We start from the raw sequence: 25,276 nt of genomic DNA on the forward strand, positions 1-25,276 counted from the left end.
AAGGCTTGTGCTAGCCTCTTGACTTTATTATGATTAATTAATAAACAAACTCCCCACACAGAACCCTGAGTAGACTGCTGGAAGGAGCGTCTGTTAGGCTTGAGTGTCGTCCAGATTAGAATACTAAATCTTCTGCATGCTAGTTGCAAGTGCAACAACGGTGGCTTTATCGTTAGAAAGACAAAATCCTGAAAAATATTTCAAATCTGAAAACACGTTAAAGCATACTGTATGTCATTTTTATCTGCCGCATTTTTTACATTCATCTTTGAGACATTTTAATAGAAACAGGAAAATAATCTAAGTAGGCTTCCTGTAGGCACCTTGTGTTTCAACTTATATTTATTTTTCACAGACAAATACGATACCAAATCATAAAATATAGTTTAAAGGCAGCAATCAGAAGGAAACTCTAGATTGTCCCACATGATATATTTTAATACATAGCACATATTTACGCCGGTGTATTTAAAAATATTTGCACATCAAGATTGATTATCCGAGCTGTTGTATCTAATGCAGTGTATATGAAAATATATTAATCTATGTTATTCATCGTGTGGATATAAATGTTTTTTCTATATTGATGTAATTATACTGGCTAATTGAGACTAACCTACAACTAAAGGTTTTAAAATTGAAAAGTCGAACTATTGTACTCTTCAGTCAGCCTTCATCGGTGGCTCCACACAATCGAACAGGGTTGCTAAAGAGCAACCCTCACCTGATCGCGGTCACGGACGTGAACTCTTGCTACGCCAAAGATCCAATTACGTTAGAATATGCGCTACAGTTAGTTAAATCTCATTCGCCACCTCGCTGGCAGAGTGGGCGTTTACACATGATTGTTGGTGGTTGTGATTGGCTGTTCTTGACTGCGGCTCCCGCCTACTGTGGTGTCAGCCGTTGTATATTACTCCTCTGATTGGACACTGCTCTGTCACTTATCTGGGATATTAAGGAAGGGGGTTCGAGCTGCCAAGATGAAGCACTACGAGGTAAGAGGTGTCTCTGAAACTCTAAACCGTCAATGGGGCGCTTATTGGAGAAAATATTAAATTAACCAGATAAATTCCTGGGATTTCTCCAAGTGTAAAATCCACCAGAACTGTTAAATTTACAGCCTTAAACATGAGCAGTGAGGATCGCATGCTGCACACCACCCACTGTCACGGACTGGTTGCTGTGACCGGGGTATTGTGGCCTCTCATGGACGGAAGTGAATTGTTGTATTGGCTGAAAGTCAAGGTGTGCCCTCAATTTATTATGAGGAATTACACGTGTGTTGTCCATTTGGTAAAATCCAATTATAAGCTGTATGTCTCTTTACATTGAGTACTTGCCCCCTGTGTACAGGCTAGTGCTCGGCTCCATCGCCATCTGTGGCTTGAATGACTCACTGCGCTTTTATCTTGTTATTACCCAATAATGCAGGAGAACGGTGTGCAATCCGGATTGGCCATGGAATTTTGGTAGCCAATTTTGGAAAACACAGTGCTTTATTTATTTGTTTTCTTTTTAACCTTAATGTTGAAATAAATTTACTATGCTGCAAGAACTGAAAGCTTCTCTGCATGTGAACAAATGGAGTTCCATGTGCACCTAAAACCCATCAGACAGGATCTGAAGCTGTCTGGCTCCTCCGGTTCCCCTTCTTTTTGCTCACAGAGGTGGCTTTTGTAACCTGCGCATTGGAAACGGTCACAATAAAGCAGCTGAATTTATTAGTTTTAAGAGCAACATTAATTACAATATAGTGACGTGATAAATATGCTCTCAATTTTGAATTATGGATGTTTGAAGCTTGCGATATTCTGTAGTATTCACTCACTTAACTGAACATGGCTGGCTGTCCTCAGTTAGCACCTCCTATGCCATGTCATTGGCTGAATTTGAAATGGAGTTGTGTGCATATTCTTAACAGCTTTCTGCTTGTCCCACTGAGTCACTAGCCCCCCCCATTCTTAACATATGTATGAAATCTCATTGTGATGGCCAGGCCTGTGTGTATGCTCACATTGTAGACCTGTAGGCCAGTAGAGCTTATTAAACCTGGTTTTGCACTGAAATCTGAGATTCTTCAGGTTTTTCAGTATAGAAGGAAAAACTGATGGGTTGATGACATGTTGATTTGATATTTCAATACCAAATGATTTAGAATTTCTGACAAAATGGTCGTGTCCTTTTTTAGGAAAGGGCAAACTTGGTACAAAGTTTTGCAGTTACAGTACATCTAGGTTAATCAGTTCAATGCATATGATATAACAGCAGTGTGCAAGTACAGTATGTTGGTTCAAAGGTTTTCATATATGTGAACAGATAATCTAATTGATTGGCCAATAAATTGTTGGCCAATGTTGCGATTGTTTGCAGCCTCAACATGCACTCAAGTCATAAATGTGATCAGGTGTGGACTGTGACTAATGCCACGAGCAGCATGTACAATTTGCTCAAAGTGAGTGTTCACACCTTTGCTTGTTGAAGTGAGTTTTCTCGAGTTTTTAAACTTTTTTCTTTTTTACCAAATTCACGTTTAAAAATAAATAAATCAAGCTAGTCATGTCAAATTGTAATTTTTCCTTTTAGATCCTTATTCTAGTATATTCAGTGTCATTAGCACCAGAGAGCTACATTACTTTCAAATCCATCTACTCATAGGAGTGCACAGCCAAGAAGCATTTCCAGATTATCTCAGTCGAAAAAGAGACAAAGTTCTTCTAGCTTTAGGGAAAACAGTTTTCTTACCTTCTGGCGGGAAAAGGGAAACCAGAGAAACAACAACCCCTCTTTTAAGATTTAATCTTATTTCTCCCTGCTACACTCTCACCCCAAAGTAAATTACCAGGACAGACTGTCACTGCCAGGCAGAGGCTTTATATAGCTGTGGTGGGGGAGGTCCAGTGTCAGTGGGATTGACTGACACAGAAGATTGATAGGGTTCTCTCCCCAAAGTCTAAACTGCAGAATTCACCTTGTTTTAATTGTGCCTCAGTGTTTAATTTTTACATTAATTAATTTTTTAAAATTCATTTTAAGGTGTCCTAAAAGTTGTAGAAAAGCAGGTGGCCCAGTCTTGATAATAATAAACTGTAACAGAACATAGATCCCTTCACATTTTTTACTGTATATCCATGTATCTAAGTTCATAAATTGAATAAATGTCAAAACCTTCACATAGACACTTGTGACTAAATGTCTTTCATTCATAACGGAAACTGTATCCCAACAGCTCATCAATGGCGTTAAGGGGGAGGTGAAGTTGGGCTTTGCCACAGGGAATGCCCCAGCTTAAGGCCCCAGAGTCTAGGGTATTATCACTCCTTGGTGGGTGGAAAGCGGGACACGTGTGTGACTGGGTGATCTGTCATTCAAGGTGTCTGTGAGACCCTAAGGTGGTTAATTCAAGTGTCTGAGTGTCAGATTAAATGTTGATGATGACGCCTATGCTGTAGATGAACTAGTAGGGCCAAAGTGTAACAGTGAGCCTATGACCTTATTACATAGGTGTAGATAGGGTTTGGGGGTCTGTAGGCAAGGGCTATTTGGGCAGAGTTGGATATTTATCTTTAGCTTGGGAGAGGAAGCGAGGGGGTAAAACTTGGAAAAGGCTGGGTGGGGGATTACTGTTTGTCATAACATCTCATCTAGCCGGAGGTTGAGGTGTCGGGTCATCAGGTGTCCTTTTTAGAGTGGGAGTTACGTTCCAAAACCAAGCGAGTGAAGCTTCCAATCTCTGCTCCAGAAGTTTTCTTCATGAGCTACACACAGATAATCTCCTGTAGACACTTTCCCGGGGGGCACTGGGCATTCCTGTGTATGTAACTGCACACACAACCTGTCGCATATGTCTGCACTCTGGGGGTCAGCTGGGAGTTAAATAAAGCAGCTCGCCAGAAGTGAAGGAATGAGAGGAAGAGGGAGGGCCAGAGGAGCAGGGGGAGACAGATTTATTTCCACAGCTGAGGGCTGCCCCTCTCCTCCCTGGCTTCACGTGGATCTGAGGTAGAGAGTGACGAGAGAACTGAAGGAAGAGTGAGGGCAAAACTAAGTGCAGGAGGAGCACTGTAGACATGGATGCCCTAGCGCTACAGGCCACTGGGGGTAAAAAGGCAGCTAATGGGGCAGCAGTAGCTGCCCTGCTGCCAGTTCAAGCCCCAGTGAAACGCAAACCTGCTAAAAAAGCTAAAAAGGCTGTTGTTTTCTTTGAGGTGGAGATACTGGATGCCAAGACCAAGGACAAGCTCTGCTTCCTGGACAAGGTGAGAACTCTTGAAACTTTATTACATTTTATCTTTATGTTATATCCTACTGTTATAACCTCATTACAATCATCAGTAGTTGTCTTATGGAGTGCATGTACCTGTATTTCCTTTTGTTTACTAAATGCAACAGATTCAACATTGTAATATAATGTTGGTGTGTATGTGAGTCAAGCACTTTCTAGAACATAGCTGTATCTGTAGTTCTCTGTCAGTGGGGGGGTGCGTATCCCTATGAGCACCACTCCTACTGTAAATGAGACCCACTGAAGCACCTCTCACACAAGTAACAACATCCCTGCCTCTTTTATCAGGATATCGTCACTTTAAGGCATGCACAGATAAAATTGCTGAAAGTTAACCCTTTCCCTCTGACTCTGTTGGACATTCGGCTCTGTGGTCACTGTATGGGCAGACTTAATGCAGTTCATTTCACAACTGAAACTGTCACAGCACCACAGCTTATGGCCTCCACACTGCAGTTGGGTCTGAGCAACAGGTCTCCTGCATAGAAAAAGGTATTTGTGAAAAGTGTCACTACAAGGATATTAGATGACTGATGATGACATTGGAATTTATGATTATGAGTGATAACCTATCAGTGAGAGTGGTTTGAATAGTTTTTGTGAATTGTGCTCATGAAATGTGAGTTCATAAAGCAGAGGAGGGAAAATCTTAGAAAAGTACACGGTCTCATTATTTCACGTAAGCCTTATGTTACAGTCACTTTGGTCCCTGTTGTTTCTTTCCTACTAGCTGCACTGTTTCAGGTAGCTATAATTCTTGTCATGCAGAGAACTGTGGGTTTAAGCATATGTCCTTCAAACTAAGATCCGTGAAATATATTGCAGCTGAGTATCTGAAGAAAATGCGATATGCTCTTAATATGCCACTTAAAGAGGCCTTTTTGTGGCCCTTGAGCAGCCTGCTGACTGTTGGCCTTGGCTGTCCACTGTCTGATGTGATGAGGTTATTTATTATTCTATGTTACAGGTGGTGCCTTTCTAAAAGGCAAAATAGTAGATTAAAAGTTTCCTATTAGGACTACTATTGGTTTTTGTAGTTGTAAATAAAAAAAACAACAACTCACATTCCAAAAAGGACATTTTCAGTAATGTTAACACATCACTGGCAGCAGTGCTCAGCCCTGCCTCTGTTATGGAGCATAAATCCCACCTGTGAAATTGCAAAGTGATGCATTTTAAAATGTGCCAGTTCGTACAGATGTAACAGGGCAATAGGCTTTTACGTTATGATCATTTGGCCTCTGTAACATAGACTGAAGGACTTAAGTTGTGTTTAGAGCCAGGACTAAAGGATATTATTATTGTATTAACCATATTTATTTTGATCGGACTTTAGGCCTACTGTTTAATCATGGAATATCTGGTGTCTGTCCTGTAAACCTTTAATTTATTAGCACTTGGCTAGTAAATCAGGGCTGTATTGCATTAGAATGGTTTAGTGTGTTGTTGGTTAGAGGCTTGTTTGTGTATAGAGTTGCATTACTGCGGTTTACTCTGGTGTGTCTTATCTTGTCAGTCTGGGCAGACTCGGCCTGTTAAAGACTTCTTTAGCCCACCAACTATAATGTGCTGTCCTTACTGGATTATACCTCTTTGTCAGCTTGGCAGAGTTTCCATGGTGATAGCACCTGTAATCTTTACATCTGTGGGCGCTTCATGTCTATGACTAATATCAATCTTAATTTGGACAAAGGGCCCTTTGGGGGACAGACTTCCAAAAGTAGGCTAAGAGAGCTAAACAAATTGATTTAGAAATAAGGTTCTAAGTCAGGGCAAGTAGGACTGAGACTGATACAGAATAAGGCTAGTGGAAAGGAGGGAGGCTAGAGGGGTTACAAATGTGGTTTCTGAGTGATGTCATTCTGCTGAAAATGGCCTGTGGTCTTCAGGACTATGTGAACAGAAGCCAAGGCATGTACAGTGCTGCATGTCGTCAGTCTGCAGCAGATGGATAAAATGGTGTGTGAGGAAAATAACTACAAGTCAACAGAAACCTTCAAGGGAATTGAATGGAAAAACAATATATGGGACTTTTTAAATCATATTCTGTGTTCAGCACTGAAATAGAGTGATCAGAAAATGATCACAAGTTTCTTTCTAGTCCTTTTCAACTTCCTCTGAAGTTCAAAGGTTTAATTGCTTAATAGTAATTTCACACTAGTCAATCCACCTGGGACTTTAAAATGTTGGGAACAAGTAATTCAACCAACCCCCTGTGACATTACAATTTAAATAATCATAAAAACATTACAATATTGATCACAATTTTTAGACAAGGCATTTTAGGCTGCAACAATTAAAAAAAATGCCTGTGAAATCTGACTAGATGTTTGTTTTTAACACACACTTACTAAATTATATTTGGTGTAATCTGGGCTCTCATACACCTACTGCATGTAGATGGTTAGTTGACACACAGATAAGACCTTTTTATTGAAGCTGGATGTCTTACTCTCACCAAAGCAAAGAATACTCAAGGGCTTGACCCAGCCTCCATTTTACTGTATGTGCTTAGGTTAAGCTACAGTAGTTAGCTTGTTAACAGCTTCATCAGAGAGCCAGGCCTGTCCCCTTATCCCCTCACCATCACTGTCTGATTATTCTAATCTCACCTGTAGCATCTGTTTAGTAACCTCAATGAATGACCTGTCATACCAACCAACCTGGGCAAGTTGACAGGGTTCATCCCTGGGTCACCTCTCAATAACCAGCGTTTCACGGATTTGGGCTCATGACACAGTAGGATGAATAAGTGTGTTTTATAGGGCAGAGAATCCCCATGTCCTGGGTAGAAATATATTATGATGCAATCTATACATGATCAACCACAACCTCAATACTGGTGATCTTAATAATGCCACAGAGAACAAGGGTCAGTCAGCATGGCCAATGTCAGCATTCTTTGGCTACACAGCCCCATACAGTGAAATGTGATGGGTGTAAATGTGCTGTAGCAGGTGGATGAGCGCATCCATTTGAGGCTGATAAGCAAACTGGAGGGGGTCCAGAGATGGTTTCACCAGGGGTCTGAGGAAGCCCAGGAACACTTTCATGATGTGGGAGGTTGGTCTGTAGTCACTGAGGAAACTGGGCCAATGTCTGTACTAAATGATAAATGTCGCTTTTATCCAAAAGCGCTTTACAATGTTGGTATACACACACAAGGTGCTCATCTGACCCACCGGGAGCGACTTCAGGTTCAGTGTCTTGCCCAAGGACACTTTGACATGTAGCCGGGAGCGCGGCTCAAACCACTGAGCCTGTGGCCCATGGATGACTGCCTTACCAACTGAGCTACAGCTTCCTACTGGCACCAGGCATGATGTTTTCCATCCCCAGGCGCCATCTCCAGCTGCCGGCTCAGGTTGAAGATATGCTGAAGGATGAGACATTGCTGTGGGGCACAGGTTTGCAGTACTGTGGGGCTGACTCCATCAAGAACCTCCAGCCTTTGTGGGGAGAAATCTGCATAGCTCCCTCCTCACCTGCTCTGCTTAGATGGTTATTGCTGCAGAGACAGGAGTGACGTTCAAGTCATTCAGGCGCAAGATGTGGGCACCTTTGGTGAAGCTCCTTGGGGGGGTGGATATGTCAGCACTTAAGGTTTTGAGGAAATAAAAGCAGCTGCTTTTTGTTGAGAATCTAATACTACCTGCTCCCATGTCTGACACGTCCCACTATTTAGACATTTTAAGTGACTTCCTGCCTCTGGCACATCTAGCAGGCTCTTCTTGCACCTGAATCTCCTTTTACAACCAGTTTATTCAGGTCATCTGCTTAAAATTAAAACCAAGGAGATGACAAGAAGGCATAAAGTCTTACATAAACACAATCTTTCTTCTTAGGAATGAAGACAAAAAACCTCTGGAGCCCTTTTACATACTGTAGTTTATATGGCATAGGTTTCCTCTAGAAAGCCACGCGTTCCTAATTTCTGAGTTTACTGGGTTTTTTTGTGTCTTGGAGAATGTGATTCATTCGTCGACTTTAGGTGTGTTTCTTTACCTCTCTCCTTCACACTCTACAGTGCAGTATTTTGCTCCAAATAGAGTGAAAAGTAGAGTGTGTGAATGTTAAAAATAATTTGGGCACACCATAGAGTGACTGAATTTAGAATTGTAGGTTGGCAAAATGGTCTAAACTCTGATATTGTCAGTAGCCAGTGTTGATCAGTTAAAGGGCCTCATTGCAGGCAGGTTCAAAGTTTGGTGGACATCAACACCAGTATGGTGACCTTAAGGAGGTCCCTTAGCACCAAATTGCTCCAGTGGTTCCTGGGGTGTGTGACTGTGATCATGGTGAACCTGAAAAATGGAGAGACTGTGGTCTTAAACCACTCAACTGCCAGATGCCCCAATACATGTTATATTTTTGAAGCAGAACCTCTAGTACTTGATAAAGAATCTCTTTAAACATAAGTGTAAGTAGAATACAGTTTTTATTTTAATGTGTCAAAAAGATACTGAATAAAAAAAGGCCTATGTAAATAAATGCCATAAATAACTCAATAATTTTAGGTATCTAATAATACAAAGTGGCCAAAATGGGCCAAAAAACTTTAGACATCCTTTCATTCATATCTCAGTTGTGCTAATACTGTTATTTGCTGGCTATACAAATTATTCAGACTGGCCTGTTGGACCGGATCAGACCAGTTGTTTGCTTTAGTTCTCCCTAAGAATGGCTCATCACCATTGTCTAATACAAAGGCAGAAAAAAACAAATTCATGCTTTAGTTGTTGTTGCAGCTGGTGTCACTACCACGAGAGAGGAAGCCGTGGCATTAGACTTTTCAACTTGTTTATATTTAGGCAAGTTAGGCCGATCTTGGCATCCTGGCAAAAGGTCGTGTTCTTTGGCTGTAGTTGTGTGTTTGTGCAAAGGCTCTATGAAAGTCTGATACCAGCTGTTAAATAATGGGTGTGTGCACAAAGACAGAGCTAAATTTACCGTCATGAATGGAAACAGGGATATTAACTGTTCCTTTGTGTGAGTGCATGTCCCCCGACTTATTTTTTGTGATGTTATTTGTAGGTCGAGCCAAATGCCACTATCGGGGAGATCAAGTCTATGTTCCACAAGAGCCGTGAGTGCCATCTATCTGCAGGCATCTTATTTTTAAGATCAAGGAAATCTTTAAACAACACACAAATACTGAATTGACCTGTATCTTTCAGATCCTCAGTGGTACCCAGCCAGACAGTCCATTCGCCTCGACCCCAGTAAGTCGGGCAAAGTGTGATCGTTTGTCAGTACAATTGAAGTGCATGTTTTACTGCTCATAATTTCTTTTAGATCTCATAAAGTACATATATGCATGTTTAAGAGGGGAAATCTCTGAAGGATGAGGATGTTCTGCAGCATCTCCCAGTGGGAACCACAGCAACATTCTACTTCAGAGACCTGGGAGCCCAGATCAGCTGGGTGACAGTAAGTACAAACCACATACGTGTGAGCAGGATCAAATATATCTAGATTTACATTTCATGCAGAATAAAAGAGGAATTGTGTTTTACACAGAATCTCCCAGAGATTAATTTGCTTCATTGAAGTTCATAGGTTTTTTTTTGTTTTTTTTGAGGTCTTTCTGACAGAGTACACTGGTCCTCTGGTCATCTACCTGATGTTCTACTTCAGGGTTCCCTTCATCTACACACCCAAATATGACTTCACCACCAGTAAACACTGGGTCGTACAGTGAGTGTCTCCAACACACATTTACCACCTGTTTGTGTTGGCATTACCTTTTTATGTAGAAAATTGTGGCCTATAAAACCACAAATTATAGTTAATAACATTTTCTGTGCAAATTCTACAAACGAGACCTGTGTTAAATGGTGAGTTTAGAAGCGACTTCACTGTGAGGAAGCCATATTCCTGTATCCTCGAAGTAACTGTAGTGTCTGCTTTTTCCAGTCTGGCCTGTATGTGTCACTCTTTCCATTATGTTAAGAGGCTGCTGGAGACACTGTTTGTCCATCGCTTCTCTCATGGAACAATGCCATTACGCAACATCTTTAAGGTAAGATGCTTTCTCCTGCTCAAACACTTACCATATATTAATATGCTCAACAATCTGTAAAATGTAGAACAATGATTACCATGGTTGTACTATACACATTGTCATTGTCAAACTAAACAAAGTTCCTGTCACTCTCTGTATTTTAGAACTGTACCTACTATTGGGGCTTTGCAGCATGGATGGCCTATTACATCAACCACCCGCTGTACACACCACCTAGTGAGTGTGCACCGAGCTACACATCAGAAAGAGAAAACACTAATATACCAAACTCCTTTATCATTACTTACTATGTGTTAATTGTGTCTTGTTGCAGTCTATGGGGAGCAACAGATTAGAATTGCCCTCATCATTTTCTTGGTAAGAATCTTTGTTTCTGTAAATTATAATAAATAACTAAACTTGTCATAATTTATATTTGTATTATCTCTGTATACACTCCGTATTAAATCATTTGTGTTGTTTCCAATGTTTTCTTCTTAGTTCTGTCAAATTGGCAACTTTTCCATCCACATTGCTCTTCGAAATCTCCGTCCGCCAGGTACATGCACCTGTCACTCTTACTAATGGCTTTTACTTTCCATGTTAAAAAAATCCTGTCAATTGTTTGCCATTTATTATTCACTGTCACGAACTTTAACAAATAGGATGAAGGAAAGACCCCTTTAGTTTTCTCTTTTTATCCAGGGTCTAAGACCAGGAAGATCCCCTATCCAACAAAGAACCCCTTCACTTGGATTTTTCTGCTGGTCTCTTGCCCCAACTATACCTATGAGGTAACATGTTTCACTCATCATGGTACATGAAAAGTGCTTTTTCTTTGTGTAAACAGGACATTGATTGCTGGGAATAAATGTATAAAAAACTGTTTAATTTAGTCAGTGGGTCATCAATGGGTCAAATAGTAGATTATGGTATCTCACCTCTACTGTAAGTGCAGACTGAAAGTTTTACATAGCTGTAGCTGCCCTCTAGTGTTATCAGATTTGACCTGTGCCCTGAGTTACTTTTCCTGTATAGTGTATGGTATTATCCAGGGAGTAATTGTAAAAAAGAAGTGTTTGTCTCTCCTTCCTCCTGAAGCTGGGCTCCTGGCTCGGCTTCACACTGATGACCCAGTGCCTGCCGGTGGCTTTCTTCACCTTGGTGGGTTTCATCCAGATGACTGTGTGGGCCAAGGGGAAGCACCGCAGCTACCTGAAAGAGTTCCGTGACTACCCTCCTCTCCGCTCACCCATTCTGCCCTTCATCCTGTAGAGGACTACTTGACACCTTCCTCACCCTGTTTGTTGGAATCAGGTGTCCACATCTCCACCCCTAACTGAGAGGTTAACCTCCTTTCTTCAATTCCTCCAAAATCTACACTGGAACTTATGACTACCTGAAACAATCTAACCCTGTCCAATCCTCCATACCAAGTATTGTCCCTTCCTTCCTGTTCTTGATCCACATCATGTCGAGTGAAAATGTAAAACAATACACTTTCTTCAAATTTTTATTTTTTTGTGTGGTCAAAAGCAAACCTGTTCCTAAAAGTAAATGTGTGTACATTATCCTCCCAGAGCAGTCTTTACCTTTAAAATACCCAGTGTGTACTGTAGATAATTACTGTAAGATGTCCAAACACTTATATGCTTCATGCATCTTATTTTTTTGCTAGGACTGAAATTGCATTTTGTGATATTCAGCAAATCTTAAAACTGAATTTTGCTATTTCAACATCTACATTTGGAACTATGACATTTAATTTTCTTGATGTCTGGAGTAATTTATTAAGTAAACAAATGTTGCTTTGCTTTTATGTGATTTGTTTTTTTAAATGTGTCCTTTCTGACTGAACTTCTGGAGTATCTGACTTGTCACAACTGAGTTATGCCATAAACGTTTTATAGATTAAAGTAGCATTGCTATTAGGCAACATTTGTACATTTATAAGGCTCACTTAAGTTTAAAATTGTATTATTTCTTTGGTGGCAAACCTTAAATAAGATCATCAAGTACATTTTGTTTTGAAAGTAAAAAGACAGATGGTTGAAGATTAAACTATTGTTTATTGTGGACAGCAGCACGTATATACAATGAAGATTTAGAGGATGTACTGATTATGCGGCTTGAGCCTGAACCTCAGTTCTCTTCTTCCTCAGCTGGAGCCTCCTCTCCCTCTCGTACTCTTTCATACGCATCACATAGCTAAAAGCAGAAAACACAGGGTACATGGTTAATAGCAAGGTGTTATTTTCATACCGAGTGAAGACTTTAATATTATGTTGTTAAATAGGAATTTAAATATCTTTTAAACCTTCAATGTTTTAACCTAAAATGTCAGTTTCGTGCTCTGTTCTATTTTCTATAAATCTATAGCAGCTTGGCAACAGTGTTTTTTTTTTTTTTAGTACTGTCAATGCCAGTGAGTTCAACTATACTGTAAATTGTAATTTTTATTGGCTGACAGGTTTCACTTTATCTTTTAGGGCAAAAAACTAAATCCTGTATGGTGAGATATGCTTACAGGCATCTCAATATACACTTAACGGCCACTTATTAGGTACACCAGTTCAATAGCTTGTTAACGCAAATACCTAAACGGTCAATTGGATGGCAGCAAATGAGTGCATTTACTGTAGGCTGGTAGACATGGTCAAGACAATTTGCTGGTTTAAACAAAGCATCAGAATGCGGAAGATTTAAGTGATGTGGTACGGTTGTTGGTAGCAAACAGGCTGTTCATCAGTGTTTCAGAAACTGCTGACCTACTGGGATTTTCAAGTACAGCCATCTTTGAAGGTTTAAAGAGAATGGTCTGAAAAAGATTATCCAGTAAGCAGCGGTCCTCTAAGCAAAAATACCTTATTGATTACAGATGGGAATGTACAGACTGATGTGAGCTGAAAAAAAAGACATGGATAACTCAAACAACCAGCTGTTACAACTGAGGTATGCAGATAAGCATCCCTGAATGCGCAACACATTGAAACCTGAAACTGATGGGCTACAGCAACAAAAGACCACAGTGAGTGCCATTCCTGTCAGCCAAGACCAGGAAACAGATACATAACATGAAAGCATGGATCTCTCCTGTTTTGTAGCAACAGTTCAGGCTGGTGGTGGTGATGTAATGATGTAGAGATAGTTTCTTGGCACACATTAGGCGCCTTAGTTGCATCTAACCATAATTTGAGGATTGTTGCTATCCATGTCCATGCCTTTATGACCACTTTGTACTGCTCCTCTGGTGGCTACTGCACAATGTAATTCAGTGTCCAGTTTAAGCCAAATAAATAAACTAGGAATTTTGCTTAAGTGAAGTAAAGGTGGTAGAGGAAGGTCTGGACAAAGTGGATTTATTTATTCATTTATTTTTGAAGCTCACACCTCACATAGCTTAAAGTTGCAGGCTTTTTTATCTGTGGATCATGTACATACCAATCCGTGGTGAGAGATCAACTATGATCCCTTAAACCACTACAAAAGGGGTCCAACTCAGTACTAGCAAGGTGTACCTAATAAAGTGGCTGGTGAGTATACTGTGTGTTACCCAGTATCATTTGTTTAAATGGGGTATCAGCTAGACACATTTTTCGAAAAACTAAAAAAATTAAGTTTGTCTATTCAAACCATTGCTGTTTATGAGTCAATCGTTTAAAACAAAATACCCAATGAAAAAACATTTTGGCCTCACTACAAACACTTACTCCTGGTGTTCACAGTAGTCCCAGTCGTGTTTCTCATGCTTGCAGGCCAGGAAGTTGGGCCAGTTGTCTCTCTTGCACTTCATGAGTTTCAGGAGGTAATGGGCACAATAGTCCCTCTGCTCCAAAGGCAACTGGGCCAAATTCATTTGTTCCTGGCTCGCTACCATCTCTGGCAAAGGAAAATAGATATTTGGTGATTTTTCATTTTACAAAGACATGGTGTGACATTATGGATAGTTTTTTAAATCCTGTGCACTTTAAAGTCTCTGTACAACTAAACACATATTATGTGTATGTCCAACTGCAAAAAAAAATCAATATCCTGTCTTTTGGAAAAACTAGACTACAACTGGACACTACGCAAGGTAATTTATTTACTGTATATTGTAGATTTTGTGTGGGTGTGTGTAAACTGCAATAACGTAAGCAGAATTCACAGTAAATATCTTCTGAAAGTATTAATTGAGATGTTATATTTCTCATTTAACTGTGAAAAAGGTCTTGTTAAAGGGACACATTTTCACTTGTCAACCTGCTGGTGTTTTGGTGGCTAAGATGGCTGCGTTACCTAAGCTACGTACTCTAAGCTATTATTTTCATGATACCTTATATATTCTATACGTATGCGTATATTAACATTCCTTGTACCCAGTGGTTCAAACAAGCAGCTACAGTTAAATGCATACAACCGACTCGCTCTGACAGAGCAAATCGCAGCACTACATGATAACGAACTCCTCAAACAACAGTTGGGTTAGCTATGAAGCTAACTAGCTAATTATCGTTTTGTTACTGACATTAGCACAAATATAACTCGGCTCATGTTTAAAGAGCTAAACTAGTATGGCTATCAAAGAATCGATTTTAGATCAATCATAGAGTATTAACACAAGGCAGGGTGCAGGTATACATTTCCCCGAGCCGACATACCTCTCTCTTTCCGCTCAGGAAAGCCGAAGTGGGGGTCAAACTCATATTTCTTCGTTGGGTCTGGCTCCGTGTCCCTCTCGGTGACGTACCGTCTAACCAGGTGAGCTCCCATGGCACCGAAGGGGTTATACGCTATTAGCTAAAGCAATAATGTCTGATTCTAGTCTGTGCTACTGTTAAATTTACAAAGTGTTGCTGCTATGTGCCATTCGGTCACCTCCACCAGTCCCTGTTTTTACTTCCGCCTTTAAGCGGAAATAAACATCGGAGCTGTGCATCAATGAAGCACCGCCTCCCTACTTTGCCAAATCACAAAGGTTCCGCTGACAGATAGATAGTGATGCTTTAAAAACATATATTATATTACGTTTTGAACATATATTATATTATGAACATTTTCCGGTATTTTCATTTTTAAAAGGCTGCATCACAACTGCATTTTGGGTCCCAAAATCACCCAGACCCTCTGAGGTGCTCAGATTCACTGTGTGCTCGATTGTTGTGTGGAAATATATATGACAGCCATATCCAGAAAGATGCATTATTTTTACATTTCTCAAATATATTCTAGGTCTGTTTTATTTACAATTGTTGTGTGTATTGGTACCCAAAAGCTTTGACAAATAAATATGACTTCATTACTAGAAACCAAAAGGAAAAAAGTATTTAGGTGTCAAGGGTACCAAAAGGATATCTTCTAAAATAGATCTTTGCATAAACTCACCTTTTATAAACCAGGCAACATGAATATTACCAGTGCCTCTAAACAACCACATGGAAACTGTATCGGTATAATTTATTCTAAACTGAGTTATTTAAAACAAGAGCAGCACACTCATTTCAAACTTACTCCTTACAAAAACCCTTATACCTTATATATTTTGTCATAGAGCAAACACGACTTACAAGTATATTGGGTTTTACATTAAAAATTATGACAAAACTTATAACTTTTTTTGTTCATGTTTATTCCCATGTTTTACGAAGGATTTCATTTAAAAAAAGACTCCTTGTAAAAATATTTTCTTCTTTGTAGCTTGCCATCTTGTCAAGAAAAGATTGTGCAGCTTTGCCACCTTGTGCTGAGTTTTTGTCACTGATAGAGATCATCATCACCTTCTTCTCTGTATTGATTTTGCCTCCCTGAGCCAGAGTCTGACCCCTGACCTCCAGACCTAGTACCAGAAGCAGAAGGGAACCTATGTGGAGAAAAAGGAATGTGCTGGGGTAAAACTAATACAAGGTTGTCCATTTCTTGTAGTAAGACATGCATGTAGCAGCGTTTATATGTGTGTACCTGAAGTTTCCAAAACCTCTGCTCTGCTGCAGAGTTTGAGCAAACATCTCATATTTGCGGATGTCATTGTCACTGACAGAGCGACGAGCAAATCGCATTGCCTCTTCAAAGTGGTCTTTTCTGATCTCTGGGACTGGATCAAAGTCCTCATCCTGCATGCAGAGGATAAAACATTCATGAGGCTTCATGTAGAAACAATACACTGTCTGTGCTTCTTTGTGTGTTAGTGTGTGTTCCCAGTCCAAAGGCTGAAAGTTACCATACACACAGCCGCCCTTTAGGGAACTTTTCTATCTTCCACGATGTCTTTCTTTACCAAGCACACACAGCCTGGTACTGCTTTGACGAGTGGCTCGTCTTTGGATGTGTTAAAATTTTAGAGACCCAATCAGCATTACTTTGTTAATATGATAGTATATTGTATGAGGTACATAAGCAAGAAAACAGGGCTGCAGCAAAAGCAGCCTGACAGTCTGACCATGGAGATGCCTGGTCTGTTCTGCCTCTGACGTTCAGCTTTGATTTCGGCTTCGATGGCCTCACGTATGGCCAGCTTACAAGCCCGCTGGCAGATCTCTGTCAGGTCTGCTCCGGAGAAGCCGTCGGTGATGCTAGACAGGTACTCCAGATCCACGTCCTACAGAAATGATAGAAAGTAGGACCAAAAGGAAATAATAAGGGGTGGAAACCAAAGCCGTGTAAACATATTTAATCTTTGGATGTATTTTATTTGGTGTTGTTCTTCGTGTATGTTTATCAAAAAGTGAGAAATTATTTAAGAACATAGATACCGGTATCAGACTATTAAGGCGTGCCTGAAAAAATATGAACCTATTCTTTACTCCAACCCTAAAATATAATTCTCTAAATTGTAGGGAAAATGCAGTAACCAAATGTTTTACAGCTTTACGGGTTGGACGTTTACCTTAGAATTTATAAAAACATGAAATATTAATGTCATGTTTTTACCCCACTACATAATCTGTTGAATGGAGCTACAACAAACATAAAGTAAACTCAAAAAATTTGATACACTGTCAGTATGTGAGGAAGATAATAATGAGATGTATCACTAACTTTCGCTACAGGAGACTTGCGTAGGTTGGCATTCAGAATGGCGGTACGAGATGGTTTGTCTGGGAGAGGGATGTAGATGAGTTGGTCTAAACGGCCGGGACGCAAGATGGCTGGGTCTATAATGTCTGGTCTGTTGGGACGAGATGAGAAGGGAAGAAAATATTATAAAAGTAAATTGGTAAAAACAACAGATATTTAAGAAGCTAATCTACATTTGCACCTGTTTGTGGCACCAATGATGAAAACATTCTTTTTGTCGGACATGCCATCCATCTCTGTGAGTATCTGGTTGATGACTCTGTCGGCTGCACCACCCGCATCACCAGCCCCACCTCCTCTGGATTTGGCGATAGAGTCTAACTCGTCAAAAAACAAGATGCAGGGGGCAGCCTGCCTGGCCTGTAGGCAGAGAGGTGGGGAGTCAGATTTGACTGTACACTGGTCTGCACAGAGGTTAGAGTAATAATCCCAAGTGTCTATCTTTCTTTTGTTATTATTTTTCGTATTGCTTAATCTGCTTTCACCTTATCAAACACGTCCCTGACATTTGCCTCTGATTCTCCAAACCACATGGTGAGCATTTCAGGTCCTTTAATGGAGACAAAGTTTGCCTGGCACTCGTTGGCAATGGCCTTAGCCAGGAGGGTTTTCCCACATCCTGGGGGGCCGTAGAACAACACTCCACGAGATGGAGTCATCCCAAACTTCAGGAACTTGTCTGGATACTCTACAGGGTACTGAAGAGAACAAGATGGAGATTGATGGATTGTAGCTGGGATTTCTGTGCGTAGATATATACAGAGTTTGTTGGAATTATCTCACCTGAACAAGTTCTTGCAGTTCTCTCTTGACCTCTTCCAGTCCTCCGATGTCCTCCCAGTTGACCAGAGGCACCTCTGCAACAGTCTCTCTCAGAGCTGATGGGTTGCTCTGACTCAGTGCCCACTGAATGAGGGACATGACGGTGTTAAGGGATACAGGGTTTTTTTTAGGGATTTTTGTAAGCAAACACAGGAGCAGGAAAAGCTAAAATGTGCATGCATGTGTGTGTGTTTGTGTACTTGGAAGTCATCCATGGTGACAGCCATTGAGTTGAGCAGGTCAGCATCGATAGATTCATCCTCCAGGTCTATGAGTGTCATCTTTTTGCGGATGGTTTGAAGAGCAGCTTCTGAACACAGAGCAGCCAAGTCTGCGCCCACGTGGCCGTGGGTTTCTGTGGCAATCTGAATATGTAAAAAACATTCAGGGGCATTAATATTATTAAAAGTATAGTATATATCTACATGAAGTTTTAGACAAATGCCATTAGAGGTGGTGTATTTGATGAGTAAAGTATCTTTGTGAGCCTCTCTTGTTTTACATCATTCCTTTTCAGTATCTGATACATATTCAGCTACTGACAAAATTAGATGACAATCACCTTAAGAGAACTATACTATTACATGAAGTAACAAATTTAATGACCATTACCGTGAACTGAATTAAACTCTGCCGATTCTTCCTACACATTTAATTGATCTTGAATATGTATTGATCTGATTGTCATTGTGCAGAAGTTACAAAAATCTATAGGATTTTATGAAAATAAGAAGAAATACTTATAAATTAAGAGAAGTTGAGGGAAGTTGAGGGAATCAAAATGTCATAATAAATTGACTGCTAACTTTCTTACCCTCTCTAGGTCCACGTCATCCGCCAGTTTCATATTTTTAGTGTGGATCTGCAAGATCTCTAGTCTGCCAGTTGAATCTGGGATTCCAATGTCAATCTCCCGGTCAAATCTGCCTGCAGTGAGACATCACCAGATTTGTAAATGTGTGTATGTGTGTGTGTGTGTGTGTGTGTGTGTGTGTGTGTGTGTGTGTGTGTGTGCGTGTGTATGTGTGTAGCTCTGTCTGTCCTGACCAAAGCGTCTCAGAGCAGCATCCACACTGTTAGGGCGGTTTGTTGCTGCCATGACAACAACATGAGCTCTTTGCTTCAGGCCATCCATCAAGGTCAGGAGCTGGGACACTATACGCCTCTCCACTTCACCATGGGTCTTCACATGCAGATACACACAAAAAGTTAGAGCTCGCAGACATAACACATATTTATGATAAGTTTTCTTATTTTATTTTATTTAGGAAATAAACATGTATCACAAGGTCTACACATGTTTGCAGATGTTATGCACACACAGAGCCACAAATACAAACTTTCTAACTGGTTCCCTGTTTACCTTTTCTCTCTTGGGAGCGATGGCATCCAGCTCATCAATAAAGATGATCGCTGGGGCATTTTTCTCTGCCTCCTCAAACGCCTTTCTTAAGTTGCTCTCTGACTCTCCTGCCAGTTTACTCATGATCTCAGGGCCTTGTCACCGAACAAAGGACATCATTTACGATAAGATTATACAAGAACATTTTCTTCTCCACTGACAAGTAACTTGGAAAATGGATATTTCAATTAAGACTCTAACTATTGCAATAGAAGGAATACATTGTTCCACCTCAGCAATCTGTGTCACTATGGCAAAATTCTCACCATTGATGAGGAAAAAGAAGGCACCAGTTTCATTGGCTACAGCCCGGGCCACCAGGGTCTTCCCTGTGCCTGCAGGACCGTACAGAAGGATACCTCTTGGGGGCTGACAGAGTGGAGGGAAGAACACACTGAGTCATGAAAAGAGAAATTTGTAATGTTAGAATGGTAATAGAAGGATTTATAGGTGGATTGGGTGATTGTACATGACACCTTAACTCCAATAGCTTTGAAAAGACCCGGGTGCCTTAAAGGAAGCTCCACCATCTCTTTGATCTGTGCCAACTGCTTCCGACAGCCCCCGATATCATCATAACCAATGTCATTAAGACTCTCCTCCTCATCCTGTCACAAGATTCAGATCAGTTTATGATCAGTCACTTTCAACTCAATTCAACTTTATTATATACCACCAATTCACTACAAAATAAGCAAGGCATAGTAACATCAAGAATACACAGATTTATTGTCAAAGGCCAACAAATCTCCCTTGAGCACCTCTTAAATCTCTCAAATCCTGAGCTGGTTTCACAGGAGAGGAGCTTGATAGCTAAAGGCTCTGTGTCACATTCTACTTTTGGAAACTCTGGAAACCACTTGTAGACCTGCCCTCTGAAGAAGAAGGAGAAGTGGTTTATTAAAAAATATGGTACTGTGAAGTCTTCAAGATATGATGGAGTTTGATCAGCATGGACTGAACAGAAGCTGTTGAAGTAGATAAATTAATTCTCTTGCAAATTATAGTTAGTACTCTTAGTGTAGACTTTTAGATTAACTGGAGGCTTTTAGGTAGTTATTGGAGTATCCTAATAGCAGGAAGTTACAGTATAGTATAGTCTATAAATAGTATAGTATAGTCTATAGTTATAGTATAGTCTATAAATAACAAATTCATGGTCTAGTTTTCCAGAATCACTGGTGGACAGGATGCTCCTAATTGAGTTAAAGGACATATTCTGGTCAAAAATAACTCCAACATTCCTCACATTAGTACTGGAGGCCAACACTTTGCCATGAGATTGAGACAAATAATGCTGGGTGTCATCTGTATACTGGGGGAATTTACAGATTGCGTTCTAATAATGGTGCCTAAAGGAGACATGTAATGAGTAAAAGGTATCAGTCCAAGCACAGAACACAGTGAAACTCCATAGCTAACATTTGTGTTGTTGGAATATTCCTCCATTACACTATCATAATTAAAATTTATCTGATAGATATGATTTAAACCTACTTAGTGTGGTTTCTTTTTATTTCTGTGACATGTTTCTGTTTCTCTAGTAAAACATTGTGGTCAACGGTGTCAAATGCAGCAGATCTAACAGGACAAGTATAGAAAAAAGTCTGATGTCTTAACCTAAGACAAGATTGCTAGTGCTGTTTCTGAACTATGATATACCATGCATCCAGAAATTATCTTAACTTTTTCCAAATTTTGTTGTATTAAAAATTCCTCAACATTGTACAAACAATACCCCATAATGAGAATATGAAAGAAGTTTGTTTGGAATTGTTGCAAATTTATTACAAATAAAAATGAAAAGAATCACATGTACATTATAGTAAATTAAGCTCTGGTGCATCCTGTTTCCACTCATCATCCTTGAGATGTTTCTACAACTTGATTGGAGTCCACCTGTGGGAAATTCAATTGATTGGACATGATTTGGAAAAGCATACACCTGTCTATATAAGGTCCCACAGCTAACAGGGTATGTTAGAGCACAAACCAAGCCATAAAGTCCAAAGAATTGTCTGTAGACCTCAGAGACAGGATTATATTGAGGCACAGATCTGGGGTAGGCTACAGAAACATTTCTGCAGCATTGAAGGTCCCAATGAGCACAGTGGCTTCCATCATCCGTAAATGGAAGAATCGAGAGAGAGGTGACCAAGAACCCGATGGTCACTCTGAAAGAGCTCCAGCCAGTGGCCAGACGGAAACTAATCCTCAGTAAAAGGCGCATGACAGCCCAGCTGAAGGACTTTCAGACCATGATAAAACAAAATTCTCTGGTCTGCTGAAACAAAGACTAAACACTTTGGCCTGAAGGCCAAGCGTCATGTCAGGAGGAAATCAGGCACCGCTCACCACCTGGCCAATACCATCCCTACAGTAAAGCATGGTGGTGGCAGCATCATGCTGTGGGGATGTTTTTCAGCAGCAGATACGATGAGACTAGTCAGGATCAAGGGAAAGATGAATACAGCAATGTACAGAGACATCCTTATTGAAAACCTGTTCCAGAGCGCTCTGGACCTTAGACTGGGGTGACGGTTCATCTATCAACAGGACAACGACCCTAAGCACACAACCAAGATAACAAAAGAGTGGCTACAGGACAACTCTGTGAATGTCCTTGAGTGGCCTAGCTAGAGCCCAGATTTAAACCCAACTCACCTACTGGAGAGATCTGAAAATGGCTGTGCCCCGACGCTCCCCATCCAACCTGTTAGAGCTTGAGAGGCACTGCAAAGAAGAATGGTTGAAACTAAAATATACGTGTGCCAAGCTTGTAGCATCATACTCAAATAGGCTTGAAGCTGTAATTGGCACTAAAGGTGCTTCAACAAAGTATTAAGCAAAGGCAGTGAATAATTATGTACATTAGATTTTTTAGTTTTTTTTATTTTTAATAAATTTGCTAAGATTTCAAACAAAATGCTTTCATGTTGTCATTATGTGGTATTGTTTATAAAATTTTGAGGAAAATATTGAATTTAATAAATTTTTAAATAGGGCTGTAACATAACAAAATGTGGAAAAAGTAAAGAGCTGGGAATACTTTCTGGATGCACTGTATTCTATGTCTCCTGATTGTGTATCCTCAAACAATTACTCACTGGAGTTTATTCTTAGACCCTGGCACTGTGTAACGAACTGATGAACAGATTTTCAGTGGGGTGGGTCCTGGTGACAGCATGTTCACAAGAGGTCGCCCAAACTGGATGGCTGAAGTATATAAATACACAGCAACCTTTAATAAAGTTAAACAAGAATGCATATATCTAATCTCCATGATTCAACAGTACAGGTTTGAGCTATGTCTAGCAGTGTGAAATATTGTGTGACTTAACCTTATTACTAACCGGGAGCATCTCTTCATAGCTGTGGTCTGCTGTGTCAAATAGAAGCCTCAAGGTGTAGAAAGTACTTTTTCCTGGGTCACTATTTCAAGTCCGGTTGATGGAACATGACAGAAGCTTATATTTATCCCCCTGGCCTGCTTGTTGTGGTTATAAGATGTGGTAGAATGATAAAATCTTAGGAGAACAAATGTTTTTTGTATCACCAACCCTGTTACTCAGTTATATACAAACTATTCTAGTTCTTTTAAAATATGAACAAATGTACGCACTAAAAAGTACCAAATTAAAATGCATGCATACTGAAATTCCCACATTGTGTGTGTTCAAGGTAGGTCAACAATGCTATGTACAACTGACTGATAGCTGGAAATGAAAATAGCCAGCACTGTGGTCCCCGTTTTGAATCTACCTGCCAGCTGCGGCCCTTGTGTGTGGGGTTTGCATGTTCTTCCTGTGCTTGCGTGGGTTTACTGCAGGCACTCTGATTTCCTTCCACAGCCCAAAGACTTGCATGTTAGGTGAACTGGTGAGTCTGAATTGCTCGTAGTTGTGAATGTGAGTTTGAATGTCTGTGTTGGTCCTGAAATAGACTGGGGATCGTCCACGTTCTGACACAAAGTGTGAAAACATATAAATTAAAAAAAACAGAGCTTTGAGAATCTCTCTCAGACCTCTCTTTTGATTGGTTCTCCCTCACAGTAGATGACAGTGTCTGGGGCAACGATGCAATGTGGGCTTGGGTCCGTCTCCACCACCTTGAACTCCACTGCACGCATGCTCCCCCTGACCAAGAAGATGTCACCTGTCAACAAAGATGTGTTTAGAGGGCATTTTTGGTTATGTTTTATTATGATCCCAGCTCTTTTGCAGAACAACAATCAATAGCACTGATTAGTGGTACCTTTATGTACAGGCCTATAAGCCTCCAGAAAGTAGGATTTCAGGAAAACCTCAAAGAGGTTCCCTGTGAGACCCTCAATGGTGTCATCTATGGGCAGGACATGGATCTTTTTTCCATACTTGATATCAGGGCAGGCATGAATACTGTGATAACACACAAACCAACAGGTGCCTGTAGATTATTCCCAATCATTTCTTCTAATGATCTTGACGCTTCACTCCATAGACCACACACACAAAATCACCGGGTGACCTCTACCTGATGACATCACCGAGTCGGACACGCAGGTTGCTGCGCGTCACCCGATTCATCCGAATCCGTTCATCCCCACACGTGTCATCAGTCAAGACGATACACACTGTCTGACGTCGTTTCCGGCCTCGCAGCACCACTGTGTCCCCCCGGAAAAGCTGCAGCTCTTCTGTCTTATTCTGGCAGAAGCACATACACAAACACTAAGAACACATACATACATGACCATGGTGTATACTTCTAGCCTTAAACACACCTGTGGCAGGCCAACAATGCTGCTGTCTTCATTGAGAGCTTCGTCCACGATGAGCCGGTTGGGTCTGTGTTTCTGCTTCAGGATGGCAGTGGATAAATCCTCTCCCTTTGGGCTTACAAACAACACACACATTATGACTCTCCCACATGCCGCCTGCATTCATAGCTCTAATTTCCTCATGTGACATTGAGCTGTATTTAGAATCTCTTATGCTCTGCACTTAGCAACTGAGCCTGTAAACATAAAGTACTCTAATTTTGAGTGTAGAAAAAGAATGTAATGTAAAAAAAATCCTCCAAACTACTTTGTAGCACTAACATGGTGAACATGTTAATACGCCATATCTATAAACCCTGACATGTTTAAATATGCATTAGTAAACATACACAAATTTACTGATTTGGCAATGTACTGTACACAAGGAGCTGTTTAACTCACTCTGCTCCTCCTGAACCCGGCATGACTGTTGTCTTTTGTCTTGTTAAGAGTTCAGATATCCTCAGTTTTTTTCACATTCGGCGTCACTCCCTCACTGCTTTCTTCAGTTGTTTACTGCTGTATATTCAGAAGTTGATTTCAGTTCTGACCAGTGCCAAAGCTTTTCGGTTTTCTCTCATCTGATATATTATGGTTTAAGCCTAAAAGCCTCTAAAATTGCAGTTTCCAGCTGAGTCTCAGTATTTATTTTTTCTCTGTTGGCTTGAACCACCAAGTTTGCAGGAGCTGCAGCCTGCCTGTTTATCAGTGGAGGTATTAATATGTCCATTTGATTCCCTGTCTTCTTTGTAACCCCATCGTTTGCACGCTCGCGCACACACACACACGCACACACACACACACAGAACGAGAGAAAGAGAGATCCCAAGCACTTACCTTGGATAGTGTGCCAGCACAGATATAGCTTGACAGCTTCCTCCCCCCCTCTATCTAACCAGCAAAAGCAAGCAC

At 40.6% G+C, this 25,276-nt stretch overlaps 3 protein-coding genes across 4 annotated transcripts; 1 reads left to right on the forward strand and 2 right to left on the reverse strand.

Moving 5' to 3' along the window:
* Positions 1-917: 917 nt before the first annotated feature.
* On the forward strand, positions 918-12,108 carry tecrb (trans-2,3-enoyl-CoA reductase b). 2 transcript variants are annotated; one of them, XM_067497808.1, is made up of 12 exons: positions 918-998; positions 4,209-4,259; positions 9,320-9,371; positions 9,463-9,507; positions 9,612-9,715; positions 9,867-9,982; positions 10,202-10,307; positions 10,454-10,526; positions 10,624-10,667; positions 10,791-10,848; positions 10,995-11,083; positions 11,391-12,108. In XM_067497808.1, the coding sequence occupies exons 1-12, from the start codon at positions 984-986 to the stop codon at positions 11,562-11,564; spliced, it is 927 nt and encodes a 308-aa protein (XP_067353909.1). In that variant the 5' UTR covers positions 918-983; the 3' UTR covers positions 11,565-12,108. The 2 variants fall into 2 exon arrangements, with proteins under 2 accessions (XP_067353909.1, XP_067353908.1); XM_067497807.1 differs by lacking the exon at positions 918-998 and having other exon boundaries at positions 3,675-4,259.
* Positions 12,109-12,338: 230 nt separating this feature from the next.
* ndufb7 (NADH:ubiquinone oxidoreductase subunit B7) lies at positions 12,339-15,191 on the reverse strand. Its single transcript, XM_067497810.1, has 3 exons — positions 14,930-15,191; positions 14,000-14,168; positions 12,339-12,497 (listed from the first exon to the last, which is right to left on the reverse strand). Exons 1-3 carry the CDS (start codon positions 15,039-15,041, stop codon positions 12,410-12,412), a joined length of 369 nt encoding a protein of 122 aa, XP_067353911.1. The 5' UTR covers positions 15,042-15,191; the 3' UTR covers positions 12,339-12,409.
* A 680-nt stretch (positions 15,192-15,871) lies between these two features.
* zgc:136908 (Transitional endoplasmic reticulum ATPase) lies at positions 15,872-25,097 on the reverse strand. The gene is made up of 18 exons (XM_067497837.1): positions 24,767-25,097; positions 24,329-24,440; positions 24,079-24,251; positions 23,821-23,963; positions 23,591-23,721; positions 20,043-20,174; positions 19,833-19,935; positions 19,528-19,661; positions 19,212-19,347; positions 18,979-19,091; positions 18,365-18,529; positions 18,126-18,248; positions 17,828-18,040; positions 17,524-17,702; positions 17,304-17,433; positions 16,705-16,863; positions 16,227-16,378; positions 15,872-16,128 (listed from the first exon to the last, which is right to left on the reverse strand). Exons 1-18 carry the CDS (start codon positions 24,787-24,789, stop codon positions 16,023-16,025), a joined length of 2,427 nt encoding a protein of 808 aa, XP_067353938.1. The 5' UTR covers positions 24,790-25,097; the 3' UTR covers positions 15,872-16,022.
* Between the last annotated feature and the right edge of the window lie 179 nt (positions 25,098-25,276).

Source organism: Channa argus, chromosome 3 (genome assembly GCF_033026475.1).
Source record: "Channa argus isolate prfri chromosome 3, Channa argus male v1.0, whole genome shotgun sequence".
Taxonomy (NCBI): domain Eukaryota; kingdom Metazoa; phylum Chordata; class Actinopteri; order Anabantiformes; family Channidae; genus Channa; species Channa argus.